Below are 16,883 nucleotides of genomic sequence, written 5' to 3'. Positions count from 1 at the left end.
ACCTCAACTGCCGGGTCTCCCGAGATAGGTTTGCCATACCCGATTCAGCCCGGGACCAGGTAATGCACAAAGGAAAAAGGGGGCAATAAGCGAGGCTATGCCTACATTGGGACGAATATCCCATGTTTAGGCTTCGTTTTGGGCACGAATTACGCCGTATTTTGGCCCGTTGTTCGCACTCAGGGTATGTCTGACAGCCGTGTGGGTTAGGTTTGCTACTCGGGCAATCTGCCGTAAGCGAGATGCCCAGCAAGAAGTCCTCCCTGCTTTCGTAATCTCAAATTTCCAATTAGGTAATCCAAACGAACACCTTCCCTCTCAACAACTCTAAGAACTCGGGGCCCGTCGTACACACGTTTGCTTTCTTCAACACCGTCCTCGTAAAACTCCACCACAAGCAGGCTTGGAAAAGAACCAACCTCAAAATGAAGGTGACACCGCATGTAGCGAGCCTTGCAGCTCTGCTGGCGGCCCAGGTGACCCTAGCCACGCCCACCTCGGCCGGCACTACCCCAACTTGCGTCGCCCCGCCCATCCCGGCGCCCCCGCACACCGCGCAAGAAGTCATCGCGAAGCTAAATCTGACGGCCAACCCCGAAAAGGGCTACTTTGTCGAGTCCTTCCGGGACCCCGACAACGCCACCATTGTCACCTCCAGCAGCAGCCAGCAGCAACAGCGCTCCTTCAGCACCGCCATCTACTACCTGCTCGAGGGCCGCGAGGGCGACTCGGTCTGGCACCGCGTCGACGCCGTCGAGGTTTGGCACTATTACGCCGGCGCCCCGCTGACCCTTTCCCTCTCGTACGACGACGGCGCGCCCGTCGCGAGGAGGGTGCTGGGACCAGATATCTTCGCCGCCGACGGCCAGCGGCCGCAGGTCGCTATCGGCAAGTTGCAGTGGCAGAGTGCGCGGAGTCATGGCGACTGGACCCTGCTGGGGACGACGGGTGAGTGACAACCCCCTTTTTACGCTTGGGATCAAAGTAAAAAGGCATTTGTTCTCTTTTCTCGGTTTTGCTTACGGTTGCGATAGTTGCGCCGGGATTCACCGATAGCGGTGTTGAGCTTGCGGCACCCGGGTGGAAGCCGAAGGGAGCGTAGAAACTCACGCGCCCACCGAGTCTAACCTGGCAAGAGGTGGTTGCACAATCATTGACCTTCGTAGTATAGGAAGGTGTTGCATTGTCTCAAGGGTCCCTGACGGCCAACTAGACACGCAACGGCAGTCAATACCACTCATCTGGTGGGCAGTTTCCAAGCTTGTTCTACCTCACTTACAATGAGCTGTAAGTATTGTACGCTTAGCACAATAGATATTCAAGATTTCCTATTATGGTTGCAAATTGAAGAGAAATGTAAAGAGACTACTCTTAGTGAGTCTTTTGTTTCTGCCGGGGAGCCTTGGTATGAATCGAAGAAAAGAAAAAGTTTTACAAGAGAAGACAACTTATTTTTAACAGACGAATAGAATCGTTTCCCTGCCCAGACAACTATACGATACCTCTTTCATAATACAGTGCTACTCGATTCTGATTCATGGAAGAAGATATACAGATCAGAATTAGTATAATATAATCTTCAGTCGTCGGTTGTGAAACCGAGGATGTTAGTATCCAGAGCTCGTCATGATTTGTGTGCGTCTGAACTTGGTCCCAGTCTGTCTCCTATTTTGGTACTAACCGTCACGAATACCTATCATCCAAACCATCATATCACAGTTTGTACCACTACTGTACAGTGCCAAATGATAGTAAACAAGAAGGCGTATCGGGAGGAAGGTGTACCAGTCACCTCCTTCCGGCCAGAGTGACGAACTACGTATGATCTATCCCTATAGTGACAAGAACTGGCATCATTAGAATTGATCACATCATATGAGTCGATATTGTACTCCAACGTAGTGATCATCAGATTCTATTTCGAGTTGGCCATGACGCACGAGATATCTCTTGTAAGCGTGATATCAACCATTTCTGTGAGTATGATTGGCCGGGACGTGACGAACGAGGTAAACAAATAAACAAAAGTGGGATCGGCATATAGGGGTAGTCCTCCTAGATATACCTAGTGAAGCGTACCCGATTCTCGAACAGCGCGAGCTGCGAGTTGGAGGCCGCGTCGCAACGAGAAATTGCTTGGCATCTGGGCTTCGATGAGTTCGATGCATTTTCGATGGCAGGGTGTATTACGATCGAACGGCTCATGCCCTAACGCGACTTCATGGGGTGGTGGGTAGAGACTGCTGCAGCCCAGCCCTAGCCGCCCGCGTCCCGCTACGTCATGTCAGCCCAACAACAACCGAATCGTGGGGGATGCTGATCATGACGTAACGATCTGACACCACAGCACCTTTCGCGACGCGAAATTACAACGTTGTCAGAGCAGAACCCCGAGTCCTCGTATGATGATATCGAAATGCCGGGAGACTATCATCTCGATGACTCTGTGAGGGGGAGGAGTTGCGACTTTGCTCACCTGACAACCAGGCGACTATTGCCTGGATGAGCGCATCATATTCCCAAACGACAGTGTGCCAACACGGTCGGTCAAGCAACCGCGATCTATTACGCTTGACGGATGAGGAGGCGTGGCAGGTAGCGGGGATTTGGTCTCCAAAAACACATTCTAACTCACTTTGAAGCTGTGCCTGTCGATGACGAGTGGCAATCCCGTTAATACGGGGAGATGGTGTTGATGAGGTGGATCCAAAACGTGGGATCGGATACCTATCTTCGACGATAAGCAAGCTGCAGGTTAGCCCATCCCGAGCCCTACATGTGCTTGGAACGAGCTTTTTCCTCTGGACCGATCGGGCGTCGACTTCGGGCGGCGGCCGTTCGCGCAGACTCCATTGATGATGAGATCGACGGGCGGGCAGCGGGCTTATGATTCCTGTGGAGTTCTGGATTTGCGATTGCCGCGTCAATCTGCGTAGCGACCGAACTTGACCATCTCCCGTCCAGAACCACCTCGTGAGCTAATGCATTCTTGGCCCTGCAGGCTTGCGGATCAGGACATGAGGCGCTTGCTGCTAGCGACAGAACGCCCTTGACAGCGTGCCTGCTTAGCACTACACGCAAATCCAGCAGCAAGCAACTCACGCGTTTTCCCAAGCTCGCGCGACAATGGGAGCTTCACCGCCGTGCCGCTGCGTCGCAGGATTTGCGCCAGGCTAACCAACCGGGTGCCGGTTGATCAGTTGAACTTACCATCCCCTCGGGAACCTGCCAACAACAAAAGAAATGCCGCCATTCGTGCGGCTCGGAGCACCCGAACAGAGATCAAACAAAACAACGCCAGATAGAGACCCCTAACTTTGCTGTCAGAATCCTGTTCCTGCATATGCCGTTTGATCGTCCCCAAGGCACCCCCCCTCGTATATATGCAGTAGTAGCATTCCGCCGCCAATTGCCCAATGAGGGCGTCCAGGCGCGTCCAATTCCTACTAGGCGTCCCGCCCCGAGGGTACGTTGCAGGCCCCATAAAACCCGAGACGCCCGAGGTATCAAGGCGATAGGCGGCCCGCTCCCGTCTAGCCAAAGTCGCGATAACCACAGCCCAGATCCCACACAATTGCCGTCTGAATTTCTTCTATTCTAGAAAAGGAAGAAGCGATAAGAAAACAACAACACTCCACACTACTACCGGACCAGCCGTAGTAGCTGTCTCGCCTAATCCCGACTTCTAACGGCGCCTCGTGGGCAGACCGAGAGCCACGTGCTTGGTGCACAATCACTCCGAAACCAGGTCGATATTAAAGCACTACGCTTGGATATGCTAGTTTATACTAGCTGGTATAATAATTATACACCCCCCATCTCCGTGTTTTGTTTGGATGGCTTGGCTTCTTGTAACCCGCCTCACCTCACAAATTTCAATTGCCCGTTTCATGCTAAGAACGCACAACTACTCGGATGGTGAAACTTGTGCACGTGGTGAGTCCGTGTCGGCCAGACGTCGGCATACACGTGCCGGAGAACAGTCAGCTGGCGTGCGGGCTCGGCGTAGACCTGGCCCTACTGTGTATGGGGTGGGTAGATAGTGGTGTTCCAGACGAACAGCCTCACTGTAGAAAACTCTGCCGGTTCTAGTTTGCACGTGCCAGGTTGTAGCCTCTTCATCAGTTGGAAGGGTGATAGAGATCTGCAATCGATCTGTTCATTACTAATCAGCGAGCGAGTACGATGCTGGCTGATGCCAGAGAGTCATGGACGTAGGAGGCTAGGACTCTCTCTTACACTATAGAGAGCCCAAACAGACTACATAAAGAAAGCTCAGTCGTATTATTACTGTTGTGATCTATATGCCTGGAAGATCGATACACTTGCGTCTCAGTGATGCTATTGAAATTGCTGGTAACAACGCTGTTGACGGACGAAGTAAGTATAGTCTTAGTCAGCATATAGTATAAAGTGTTGGAAGACGATGGTATATCCCAATGCATTTCCAGTATATTCTTTGTTGGAACCTTGTCTTATACTATCATCGATTGTTGAACACTAGGCGTCGAATCCCAGTGATCATCACATGAATAACCTTGATAATAACTCCTGGGGTGCCATAAGAGGTCTTGACGGCCATGCCAGCTTGTGGTCATGTGGCAAACTGGAACACGGATCTCTACATAGTCACGTCGTATAGATTCTGGCTGAGGATCATCTAGTCGGCTGACGGCAAACACGCCAACAAGACGAATAAAGAGTGCCATTCCGCCACCTCAAACCTGGTTTCAGTCTCATGACGAGACAATTTACACATGCATATGCCACCCGGCAACCGACATGATGTGATCTTGACACCTCAACTAGTGTCATCCACTCTTGTAAGCTTATTATCTCAACAGGGACCGACTCAGGGAGGCTCATCAGGGAGGGTCAAACATTGACGTTCGAGACACGACATACTCCACTGCTGACGGCTGCTGACGATGGCCAAATATACCACTCCATAGTCTAGAACCCTCGTTTGGGTAATCCGGAACATTGATCTGTCCAAGTGAGTGGATATGCAGGTGGGTGTTAATAAGAATCACTTTTCAACAGCCGGGTCAACACCAGTATCTGGATTTAACAACGTACTGTAACAAGGAGGTTTCCAATACCATGGGGTGCTTATAGCTCCACCGAGAGACCTGCATCGCTTTGATCGGCAGCATTGGAGTTGAGTTGTCCAGGGCTTATGCCCGAAATTGCAAGCACTCCCATTATTATGGGTGACTTATACGCGGGGCCCTGGTTGGCAAGTTGGGCACAGCCGACATCAAACGGAGATCAAAGGCCTGAGACAAGGAGGGGTCGTACTAGACACGAAAACCGAAAGCGTGATGGCAATACCGGGCCAACAGGATATTGTTGTAATTCGCTATTTACTTTGCCATTGAATTGCCCCTCGCGCTTAAGGAAAGCTCTCTACGATTCGGTGCGGTATGCTTTAAGTCGGCAGTTGGGCGACCCCTCCAATCACCGGCGACTTTCATGCTCTCTGCGCACTTGGGGACAGGTAGGTAATGGCATGCCAGCCGACAATCGCACGCCATCAGGTCAAAACACGAGCTGTTCTGTGGCCCTTCACCTTGCAAGCCGATTGATGATCAACCAACGGATCGTTGTTGCGTTGTGGGTGTGGCTTAGGCTAGAATATTACGAGGATTGCAACGTGTTAGCCGCCAATCCGGGTCCCCCAAGGTTCCCCAGAAAAAAGGGTTGCAGGGGTATTTCAAGATTTGGGAAATGGGAACTCGCGCTGCGCATGTCATGGAAATCATGCGCCTCATGCAATTTGCACAATGATGCCCTCGGGGATGTATCGGGCTGCCGGTCGATAGGCAATATCCCCAGAAAGTACGTGGTCAGTCATGATCATCCAGAAGACCGAGGCAGGCTGCTGATAATGCCCGCCACGACCCTCCGACACACGCCGGTTGCCCATCGATACGCAATATCAGATCGCCACCCCGCGCTCTAGGCCCCTGCGGAGTGAGACGGTCTCTCAATGCGCATTGTGGCCAGCAAGCATATGCTGCTGCTGATGCTGCTGCTGATGATGCTTCTGTCAACTGTCAGTCTGTTTCTGACGTGACTTGGACGGCGTGGCAGTAACACGAAGTCGACGAGAGACAAGAGGCTGCGAGAGACACATGTTGCAGATCCGCGAGGTCGCCACTCATCATCACATCACCCGAGCTGAAAGAGAGTTCAGTGGACATTGGCCCAATGCCCGAGCGCACCGTCGTTGAGTCACTTCGTGCCCAAGATGTCGGAATGAAATCCTCGTCAAATCAGGGCAGGTGAAGTTAAAGGTAGTATAGTTGCTTCCGTGCCCAAAGGAGCCCGGGCCGCGAGGCGGGCAGCACGGCGCAAAAAAACCAAGTCAATCTACCTATAGTGCCTACTACTAGTCGGATGATCCGACATCGTGGGTGCGATTATCTTCAAAGGGTCTCTTTGCAGGCTCTGCCCTGCTAATTAGTTCTGCCGAGCAGAAACAGATCTCGCTGCGGCTGAGCGCTCCAAGGGTTGCATGGCGAGGCCAAAGCTTTTTCCTGTTATTACCAGGTCGTAGTGCAGGGCCAAGGAAGCAACCCCTGAACGCATAATTTTGTTAAGCAACCGACATTGGTGGCAATTATACCACTTTGATTAATTTATTCGTATTTGCTGACATTTGTTGACATTGGGAGCACACGCACACGATGACATAGTTTGTTTTGATCCTACGGCGCGGCCAAAATAGATGTGAGGCGTTTTTCTGATCCTCTGCCTCTCGCTTCGAGCTGACTGACTTGGCTGCATGTCCAAGGTCGAATGAGAGTTCTGTTGCCAATTGGTTTCAGTCGCAAACTCTCTCGTCCCTCGTAAGCTAATTGGAGTTGGGACGACTTCCCGATGGTCTCTGAGGGCGGCAGCCGCCTTCATTATGACGGGTTCTCGACTGCGGCCCTACTAGTGGCAGCTACTGCCAGTAGTAGTCCTGCTTAGCTGCGTGCACCTAGAATAGAACGAGTGGGTTTTGCAGGTGTGTATGGCATGTACGGATAGCGCATAAGTACTCCGTACATGCTGTATAGATCGTGTATGTACTGCTTTTATGATGTGAGTACTATGTTAGGGGCTCATACGAGGATAGCTCATTGATCAATTGGCATAAGAGACGTTGGTCTCTTATGCTTGTTTTACTAGCCATGTCCTAGAGGGATCTTTCCTGTAGAAATCGCAGCCGGCGGCTGGATCTCTTTAATTGCTTAATCCCCCGCCAGGCTACAGAGCGGTTGCGAGTCAGTCAAGCGTTGCCTTTCGCGCGCGAGCCGCGGGGGACCATGGTGAGGATCAGGCCAAATGCAGCTTGTTCTGTTCTGGGGATTGGTGCCACGGTGCGAAGATGGCCGCTTTGCCTCGCGGGCTCTGGCTGGGCAAGCTGGGCTGGGGGGTTGAGGAAGGGCCCGCTTGGCTCGACTTTCCCAACGGGCCCGCATCCCGAGATCTCTAGGGCCTTGCCTACAAGTCCTTTGCGCTACAGAGCTGATTGGCTCGCGGGGGTTTAGCGGTGTATGGCCGCCCGGTGTGTGCGCTTATACACACTTATGCACGAGGGAGATAAAATAAACAACGCGCTGCGGTTCAGTCCACCTGTTTTGCAATGTTTCGCAAGTTGGCATGTACCACGTGTAAGAGGCTCAAGCCGTGGCATCAAATCAACTGCGCGCTGCCTACCCCCCTTTTTTCAATAAAAAACATAGGGTCCAAGGGTTCTTTCGTCAAGCCATCCACGCCTCATGACGAGTGAGAGCCAGCTCAGGAATGACAACAGTTCCTGCAATAGCGTCGCAGCGAGCCCCGTCCCCAACCGATGGGTTTGACGTGCATCTTCACGAGCATGCGCAGCGATGCACGATGGCGTAGGTACGACAGATACGATAGGTTCAATAGTCTGTGACCGGCTGGCTCTCGGCATGTGAAGTGCGTAACACGTAACAGTAAGGTTTCCGTTGGCTGTCTATTATTGCAAGCCCAGGCAGCTGAGTTCAGGGCCAAGGCGGGAACTCTCATGGTTACACGGCGCATACGAATTAGTAGTCGTAACCCCAAGACACGCACAAAGGCTGTTGAGATGAGATAGGCAATAATATAGTGGCCTGATACGACACAGGCTGATGATGGGCGCCAGATGGCACATGCATAGGAACATGATCGCCTCATGCCCGGGTATTACGCATACCACCTCCCACTTGTACAATACTTTGCCAACCTACACCTACACCTTCACCGTACACACACCGAGCCGAGTCAGTCGACCGGACTAGCAAGAGTGATCAGATACCAGATCAGGACAGACCAGCCTCTCTATTCCGTTTGAGGCTTCCCACAATCCAGCAAAAGGGGAACTGAACCCTCCATTCCGCGGAGCTAGCATCCGAGTCAATATGTACTAACACCGACTGCCTAGCGGTAACAGTCACCGACGGGATGCGCAAGTAACAGAATGTAAACAAATGGCATTTCCATGGGCCAGCCTGGACGACGATCAAGTGGCGGGGAGGCGATGTGTGTGTATCGTGTGTGTACCTATCTTGTGTGTCCCAGACTATTGCTATTCCATTCCACTTGGGTCGATCCGGAGGGGGAGGGGAACTGATGCATCACTCATCAGCTCAGGGAATGGACGAACTACGCTTACTACTACTGATCAGAATGTGAGAACTGAATAATATGTGTAGTAAGGACCCTGTCGAACAACAACAAGGTTTGTTTATCATCCATATTGATCTGTCTGGCTGTCTCTCTTTGCATCGAATGCCATTCCCAGCCTCTGACTTTCGGATTTTTGTTATTAATGCATGGCTATGTGTCCATAACGGTGAGGGAGGTGAGGGTGTTTGCGACCTGGATAGGCCACCGCATGGCCATTATCGTACTCGGAATCGGCCCAAGGGGTTGGTTTTGTTGCAAATACGGCAAGAACGGGTGGGATAATTGGGATTAATCTGGCAATCACGGGGATGTCAATCTCTCAATTTCTGGACGCCTATGCAAGTACCCATAATTCGTACCAAGAGCGCTCGAGGCTCCACTGAACCTTCCCTGCTGCTCCTAGCCCCCTTGAAAACGCGTTCGCACGCGCTTTCCCATCGACGTTTGTTTACTTTAAGTGTCAGAGTCGGGCAGGGATTGGCTGAGTTGAGGGACGACGTCGTTTCCACATCTTGCCTTCTCGCCAGTCACCACAAGACCAGGAAGGCTAGTCCTGGACTGTTCACAGTGCACACCCTGTAAAATCCACTCAGACTAGCCCACCGGGTAGGGGGGACTGCCTGTGACTGATTGCTTAAACCTGGACGGGACTGGCGACTGGCCCATTTTGGGGGGTGTCCCTCTAGCCCGCCTTTACAATCAATCGCGCCTTCCCGTACGTTCTTGTCTAGTCCAAAAGCCAAAACCTAGGGAAAGCCAAAGTCGAGGGTACGCCCGTTCGCCCCGTTCGTGTACAATTCGATTCGCCTGTCCACGCCCACGCCCACGCCCACGCCCACACGCCCACCACACCACACACACATCTCATATCCTAATCCCAATCCCAATCAATCAGTCACCATCCATCCCTCTCTCACCCTTGGGCCTAGTCCTGTGCCGTGTTTGTGTGTGTGCTGCCCAATCTGGCCGTCCTTTCTTTCGGATTCCCTCCTCAGCCCAAACCTGATATTTTTCTTTGCCACATAAACACAACAAAACACCACCTACGTAGCGTTGGTTGCATGTTGATACCCTTACGACGGTATTCGACGATCACGCGGAACTAGGGGTTCTGGGGACATAGAGAAAGCGTGCCTTTCCCCGGCCACGCTCGACTCGACTTGCGGTTTCGCGACATCTGAGACACATAATCCTGTCCCGACTTGATGATGTCGTTGTGGTAGATTACCCCTTCCCACTACAAACAACCGATACCACCCCTCCCATATCCTCATTTTATCTTGCTACCCTCGGACGGCTCCGTTTGATCCATTACTCAAACAACTCTCTTTTTTCTTGACGTGACGGACCGCAAAGTGGACGCATTCCATACCAACTTGCTACTACTACAGCCCGCATTCCTTACAGCTGTTTGTTACGCAACGCAACGCACCTAACCGCCAACAATCAACAATTCGACGATACGCTTCGCAAGTCTAGGTATTCCGCAACGCATACACATTTTTTTTGATGGTCAGCAATACATGATCGTTGGAGGTTGTCGCCGAGTCTCGACGGAACTCTTGTCCTGTCCGCTCTAATTGTGTGCTCCTGCCGACAACAAAAGCGCTTGCTTTCTCAACCACGCGACTTTCGCATTCCGCCTAACACCATGTCTTTTGGAAACAGTGGTGGAGGCACTCTGACGCTGCCCAGCCCTACGCATCACAATCACATTGATGTGCAGTCAGCTGTGCGCACCCTACGACGCTCGATTTCGCGCTCGCCATCCAAGTTCAACCTTTCGCGTAGTGCTTCGCAAGGTTCAGACCTTTCCTGCACTTCCCCCGCATCGCAACAATCGCCCACACCCGCGTCGCCTTCCATGCGCCGCATGGCCTCGCAGCAATTCTTCAGCAGCCCAACCAACGCGCAAGCTCCTACAGCAAACCAGATCCTTGCGCAATCGCATACGCCTCTCGCAACGCCTTTCCGACCCAGCGCGAAATTATCCCTTCGATCTGGAAAATCCGCATCTAAGATTGTCAGCCCTTCAGGACCTGGTTCCGCCTCCAAGTCCATATCCAGACGCGCATCGCCCAAGAGCCCGTCAAAACGCGCCCTGAACTCCGCACCTACGACTGCTGGCAACTCGACGCCTTCGTCATCCCTCGAAGTTGACGTGTCGGGCCAGGAGAATTTCGGCCTCTTTAGCGCGCGCAGCCCGGCACCGCGCAGGAGCTTTGAGAAGTCTAAGAACCGTCACAGCATGCACCTCGACGTGTCCGGCGCATCACAAGGAATGTCTCGTTATCCCGAGGGCGCTCTTACGCCCACCGCGACAGCTAGCCCGCTGAAGCGCAGCGACGCGACCGTGGATCTCGATCAAACCACCTTCGGCAGCCCGAAGGCCAAGCGTAGGAGTTATGGCCCTTCGAGCTTCGGAAGCGACTTCAATGTGTTTGAGCAGGGTCCCAAGTCGCCGAATTTCGACATTCATGACGAGTCGACACGAGAGTATGATTGGGGTGGCGGCTCAATTGGCGACAACTACTCTACCGAGTCTCGCGCGTCTCCTGCCGTACCAGTCGTAGTACCAAGACGTGCCGGCTCTTTGCGCAGGTCGACGTTGCAACAGCGAGAGCGAACATCGTGGGGCAAGCGCCAGGCTGCTATGAAACTGGCCGAACTCCAGAACAATGGCGCGAGCACTCCCGTTAAGGGCCGGCCCCGACTGTCTCTGGACCACTACATGCCGCCTCCCCAACGCGATAGCCCCTTTGGAACCCCAACGCCTCTTCTCAACCCGTCTGTTCACAATGTTACTCAGCAACAGCAGTTGCAACCACAGTCGCAACAGGCTCATCCTCTTTCGCGTACCATGACGGCATCGTCGTCAAACTCGAGCATCCCAGATGAGTCGCCCACGCATTTCCCTTCGATCAGCGAGAAGCCAAGGGCTCCAATGAACTGGTCGAAGAGCTTGCCCATCGGTGCAGTCCGCCCTACTGCTGATGATGAGTTCAGCAATGTGGGAAGCGTATCAACGCCCGACTACAAAGATGCCAAGCCATTCTTTGGTGCTTTCGCCTCAACTGGCCTGGTCTCCAAGATGACTCGCAACCCCGAGTTAGAGCCTATTGGCCGTGGAGGAGCCGCCGTGCCTGACACCCCTTGTAAGAAGCAATACAACGGCTTTGCTACGTACCCACAGCCGATGCCCGGCAGCGCCATGAAGGGTCGCGGCAAGCACATCAAACACACTTTTGGCGCACCCTCTACTCCTTTCAACCCCATGGGAAGCCAAAGCGAAGGCCAGAACACATTCGGCCAGCCGGCCAGCCGACCAGGCCTCTTCAGTGGCTTCGGCTCAAGACACACTCGAAAGGGCAGTCTGCTAAGCCTTTACAGTGACGATGGACGAGTTAGCCCCGTCGACACTTCCGGGGATAGTTTCATGACTACTGATCTGGACCTACCACCTACCCCTACCAAACATCAGCTTCTCGACGAAGAGGCTGGAAGCACTACCCCGAATGACAGCCCTACCGCCAACCGCCACGCTGCTGTCCCGACCTCTGCATTTGGTATCGGCAAGTGGCAACAACAAGATACCTTTGCAACTTGTGAGTACACCCCATCAAAGGGGTCCTGCAACAGTATTGCGGGTGTGTATGATGCATCAGCCGATGAAGCTTCAGAATCACCTTCAAGCGCCGTTTCAGCGACTTCTGCCCCTATTTCTTATTCGTTACCGTCGTTCAGTCGAACTCGAGCCAAGCGTGGATCTCTCTCCACACCTTCGCCGCTCGAGACAAAGGCTATGGCGGTAACAGATAAAATTGCAAAGAGAGTCGAGTTTGCTAAATATTCATCCGTGGTTTCAGCGAGTCCGTTGGAACGAATAGATTTTGCTGAAAAGGCATCGCCCAAAACACCTATCGAGGCTGCGGCACCCCTAGATGCCAGCCGCCTATCCATCTCGAATCCCAACGACAGGCTCTTGTTCCCTTCTATTGGCGGCAAGAAGTCGTTGTTCCCGCCTGCCACTCCTACAACACGGCATGACGCCTTCCCTCTGTTTTCTGAGCGGCGAGCTATTACACCCACAAATGGACTGGGCCTCCAAGAAGCGGATGCTTCTCTGCTCGACCGTTTCGGAAAGGTCGAGTATGTTGGCCAGGGCGAATTCTCTCAGGTTTATAAAGTCGTGAAATCCGCTCGATCTGAGGGACTTGACCAAACCATCTCCTTTAGCACCCCGACACACACACCCAAGTCACCCTCTCATAATGATGTATTTGCCGTGAAGAAACTCCGGCTTCCCTTCAAGGGTACTAGTGACCGGGCGCTTAGAATGCGCGAAGTTTCCGCTCTCGAGGCACTTCGCGGCGCCGAGCATATCGTCCAGCTCATCGACAGCTGGGAGGAGAGGAACAACCTCTACATCCAAACTGAGTACTGCGAAGAAGGCAGTCTCGACCTCTTCCTGGCGAAGGTCGGCCTCAAGGGCAGACTTGACGATTTCCGTATCTGGAAGATTATGCTGGAGCTGTGCCAGGTAAGCCCAATCTGTCATCATCCTGCAACCGTCTTGTACTAATATTACTTGCAGGGCCTTCAGCACATCCACAACGCCGGCTTCGTCCACCTGGACTTGAAGCCAGCAAACATCCTCATTAACTTTGAGGGCACTCTCAAGATCGGCGACTTTGGTATGGCTGCGGCTCTACCAATTGAAAAGGGTCCCGATTTCGAGGGAGACCGCGAGTACTTGGCTCTGGAGGTGCTCCGCGGAGAAATCGAGAAGCCTGCCGACGTTTTCTCCCTCGGTCTCATCATGCTCGAGATTGCCGCCAATGTCAAGCTACCTGACAACGGCGCCACCTGGACCGCACTGAGGAAAGACGACTTTAGCGAGGTTCCTGTCCTGACTCAGGACGCCAACTCTGTGGTGCGGGATGCTACGGGCATGCCAATTGATGAGACTGATCGCAGTGTCAGCTCGTCCGACGAAAGCGCCTCCATGAAGCCCATTCGCCGCAGTTACACTTTCCGCAATGCTGGCAGATATTCCGGTAACCTCTTTGGTGCTGTAAAGAAGGCGGAACTTCTCGACCCCCCGGATTTCATGAAGGATCCTGACAACTCAAACTCTCTCGACAATGTTGTCAAGTGGCTCCTGACTTCGGACCCTGCCACTCGACCATCGGTCTCCCAACTACTTGAGCTGCGCTCTCTGCATTGGGTTGCTGCTCGCCAGCGCGCCGGTGCTACTGTATACGAAGGCAATTGGGGCCCTTCAGATGAGTCTTTGGAGCCTAGAACGCCTCTCACCCTCGACACCTCACCTGATACCCCCGACACGGAGATGACAGACGTTTAAGAGCCACGAACAACCCAATCTTAGCAGCTATTAGTGCATGTTGCATCTTTGCTCGGCCTGATGTTGCTCAATCTTGTTGAGAACACTGGATATCACGTCGAATCTCATCGAATGGTGGAAATGGTTGCATTGGTTGCAAATTTCACTCAGCTCAGCTGGATACGCTTTGCTTTGGCGTATGAGTGTCATTTGTCAGAGTTCCTCGAAGAGCATTGGCAGACACCCAGCTCGGATTTCTTCTACAGTTATCTCTCCGCATCAGCCGATTTGCTTCAGGCAACGCGGATAACAAACACTCTAATCCCTTGATGGTCAACAACAACACCCTGCTTGTCATCATTGGTTCATCTTTTGGAATTATCCACCCAGGGTTTTCCGGACGTTTTGGGCGAGCAGCGTGCTTGCAGCTTGTGGCCATTACTGAGCAGACGGTGTGCATAAGCCATCAGCACTTCTCAGCCACCCAAGACTGCTAGAGCTCATATGAAGCTCGCGAGCAGTGTTGCTTGTCCCGTCCGGTAGCCACAACCATCGGGCTTACAGCCTTGATTATGTACGAAATATCGACGGAGGCGGCATACCTCTTTGGAAGACAGCTTTGAGTCCAATACCACGGTCTGAAGCTCCATGGAGAAGGAAGTAAAGAAACGGATACTTAAAGACTATTACTTCAGGTGGTCATCATTTCTTGACAGCGAGGAATTGAAAGACTTGTAGATATAGACAGGCACGGTTGCCTCAGCATACTTGTACTCGACTAGGACGGAAACACAAAATTTCTGGAAGGGAAAGGGGGGTTTACGGATCGGATCATTAGGGATGGCCATTTTTTCCAGCCGCCATCAGGAGTTACTCAGAGCAGACTCACGGCTTATTTAGGCCTATGACTACGTCTTACGAGCGTATGCATGAATGACGACATGATATCATTAAACCATATTCTTGACAATATTGCTTCCGAGTGTTTTCAATCGTGGTGTCCAATAGTGAAGATGGCGAATATGGCACATCAGAAGCCGTTACGATGATCGAGAACGTGAATGCTGGCTGGGGTTCTGCTGTTGAAAAGCCGGCCATAGGGCTTCAGCGCAACAACATATATCCTGCCAACACAATATGACGATGAACACTCCATTGTACAGCTAGTAGACCGAATAGTAAGAAATTACCGGTATCAATATCAATACACCTCTAATTGTTTATTGCTCTATCTGGTTGCTTTATTCATGGCCGTGGCTTGTTTACCTTGATGTCAAGTACCCCGGACGCAATGCCGGATAGCTTCATGCCTTCAACGTCCCTGAACCATGGCGCTGAACGGACAGCCGCTCCCTCCTTCAAGCGACGAGGGCCGCGGTATCCGCGACGGCGAAGACTGCTCGTTCGCCTCGTCGATGTCGTCGAGGATCTTCTTGCCGTGCAAGTAACCTTCTTGCTCGATGACGGTATCGGAATCGTCGTCATCGTCGTCTTCCTGCTGCTGCTGCTTCTTCTTGCCGTGCGCGGTGAACTCCTCGCCGTCGCGGACGTGCCACTTGGCGATGAGGTCGTTCTGGATCCAGATGACCTTGCCGATGGCGCGGACGAAGGCCGTCTTGCGCTGGAGGCTCAGCTTGGGGTGGGACATGATGGCGTCGGTGAGGATGTCCTGGATGAAGCCCAGGCAGGCGCCCATGTGGATGTACTCGATGTGCAGGGGGTGCTTGCGGCCGAGGCCGACGTGCATCATGCCGACCTTGTCGAGGTACTCCCACAGCTCGGGGGCGCTGGGGTCCGAGCAGAGCTTGTAGAGGTAGGCCCGCAGGAAGAGCTTGCGGTGCTGGATCTGCGGGGAGGCCTCGTTGAGGAACTGCTCTTCTTGTTGTTGTGACTGTTGTTGCTGCGGCTGCGCTGTGCCGGGGGCCATGGGCGTTAGAGGTGAGGCGGCGACGTTGCCTGGGGTGGTGGTGCTGCGCGTCGACAGGGCGCGCGCTGTGAGGTCATATGCCAGGAGCTTCTGGTAGACGATGTTGACGACGGCCGGGATGAGCTGCTTGAAGTACTTGGCGCATGACTGCAGGGCCGCTATGTCTTCTGTAGTTTAGTTGAGTATGTTAGCCACTGCCCTCGAATCGTGTCTATATGTACACCTCTCTACTCAGAGGGATCGCAACGAGTAAGGGTCGAGAGATGAGTGAATGTAGGTGCGTACGGCTGTTGAAGTCAAGGAAGCTGTGTAAATACTTGACTCGCGCATGAATGTCTGTGTACAGCTCTTCGCGGCTGACATGGATCTTTTGAGGAGCCATTGCGGAAAATCGTCGTCTTTGCGCCTTGGGGTGAAAGATTGCCGATAGAGGAATAAAGGAGGATATGATTTCAGGGACTTGTTGTATATGCCAAATTCATGCGGCTCTGCGGTGACAATCTATAAGAGGTTGTATCATACACAAGCGAAGGCTTGATATATATGTAGGTATGTAGTAGGTGTTGTATGTAGGTAGGCTGCTGGTTGCTGTAAGGGACCCCGGGAATCCACACACTTACACGCACATTGACACATTGAGGGGGAGGAGCAAGAGCATGCAACGCTACTTAAATGACATATCGGGACGTGGGGTTGCAAGGTGGTATCCATCTGAGCATCTTGTTTCGTTTCTAGTTGTTTGGTTCGGGAAGGCTCATAGGGCCAGAAAGGTCGGGAAATCTGATGTTCAGCTCTTAAGAACGTGAGATTGTGGTACGATGTACGGGTGCGTCCGGCGCCTCGGTGGGGCCGCAAACCCACGCCAGCCAGGCCCGGTCGCTTCCGGCAAAGCAAGGCGGACGACAGAACCAGGACCAGAACGTT

General features: G+C 52.9%; 3 protein-coding genes across 3 annotated transcripts; 2 read left to right on the top strand and 1 right to left on the bottom strand.

Moving 5' to 3' along the window:
• Window positions 1-425: 425 nt before the first annotated feature.
• Window positions 426-1,102, top strand: PG985_010860 (Cupin family protein; the record flags this gene model as incomplete). Its single annotated transcript, XM_066830627.1, has 2 exons — window positions 426-948; window positions 1,035-1,102. 2 exons carry the CDS (start codon window positions 426-428, stop codon window positions 1,100-1,102), a joined length of 591 nt encoding a protein of 196 aa, XP_066681309.1.
• A 9,237-nt stretch (window positions 1,103-10,339) lies between these two features.
• PG985_010859 (protein kinase) lies at window positions 10,340-14,053 on the top strand (the record flags this gene model as incomplete). The annotated part of the gene is made up of 3 exons (XM_066830626.1): window positions 10,340-12,293; window positions 12,630-13,228; window positions 13,283-14,053. The coding sequence occupies 3 exons, from the start codon at window positions 10,340-10,342 to the stop codon at window positions 14,051-14,053; spliced, it is 3,324 nt and encodes a 1,107-aa protein (XP_066681308.1).
• Window positions 14,054-15,344: 1,291 nt separating this feature from the next.
• On the bottom strand, window positions 15,345-16,341 carry PG985_010858 (Protoglobin-domain-containing protein; the record flags this gene model as incomplete). The annotated part of the gene is made up of 2 exons (XM_066830625.1): window positions 15,345-16,126; window positions 16,245-16,341. The coding sequence occupies 2 exons, from the start codon at window positions 16,339-16,341 to the stop codon at window positions 15,345-15,347; spliced, it is 879 nt and encodes a 292-aa protein (XP_066681307.1).
• Between the last annotated feature and the right edge of the window lie 542 nt (window positions 16,342-16,883).

This window comes from Apiospora marii (assembly GCF_038362585.1).
Source record: "Apiospora marii strain CBS 49790 chromosome Unknown utg000007l_segment0_segment0, whole genome shotgun sequence".
Classification (NCBI taxonomy): domain Eukaryota; kingdom Fungi; phylum Ascomycota; class Sordariomycetes; order Amphisphaeriales; family Apiosporaceae; genus Apiospora; species Apiospora marii.
The sequence above is the reverse complement of the archived record's forward strand: the minus strand, read 5'-3'. Positions and strand labels throughout refer to the sequence as shown.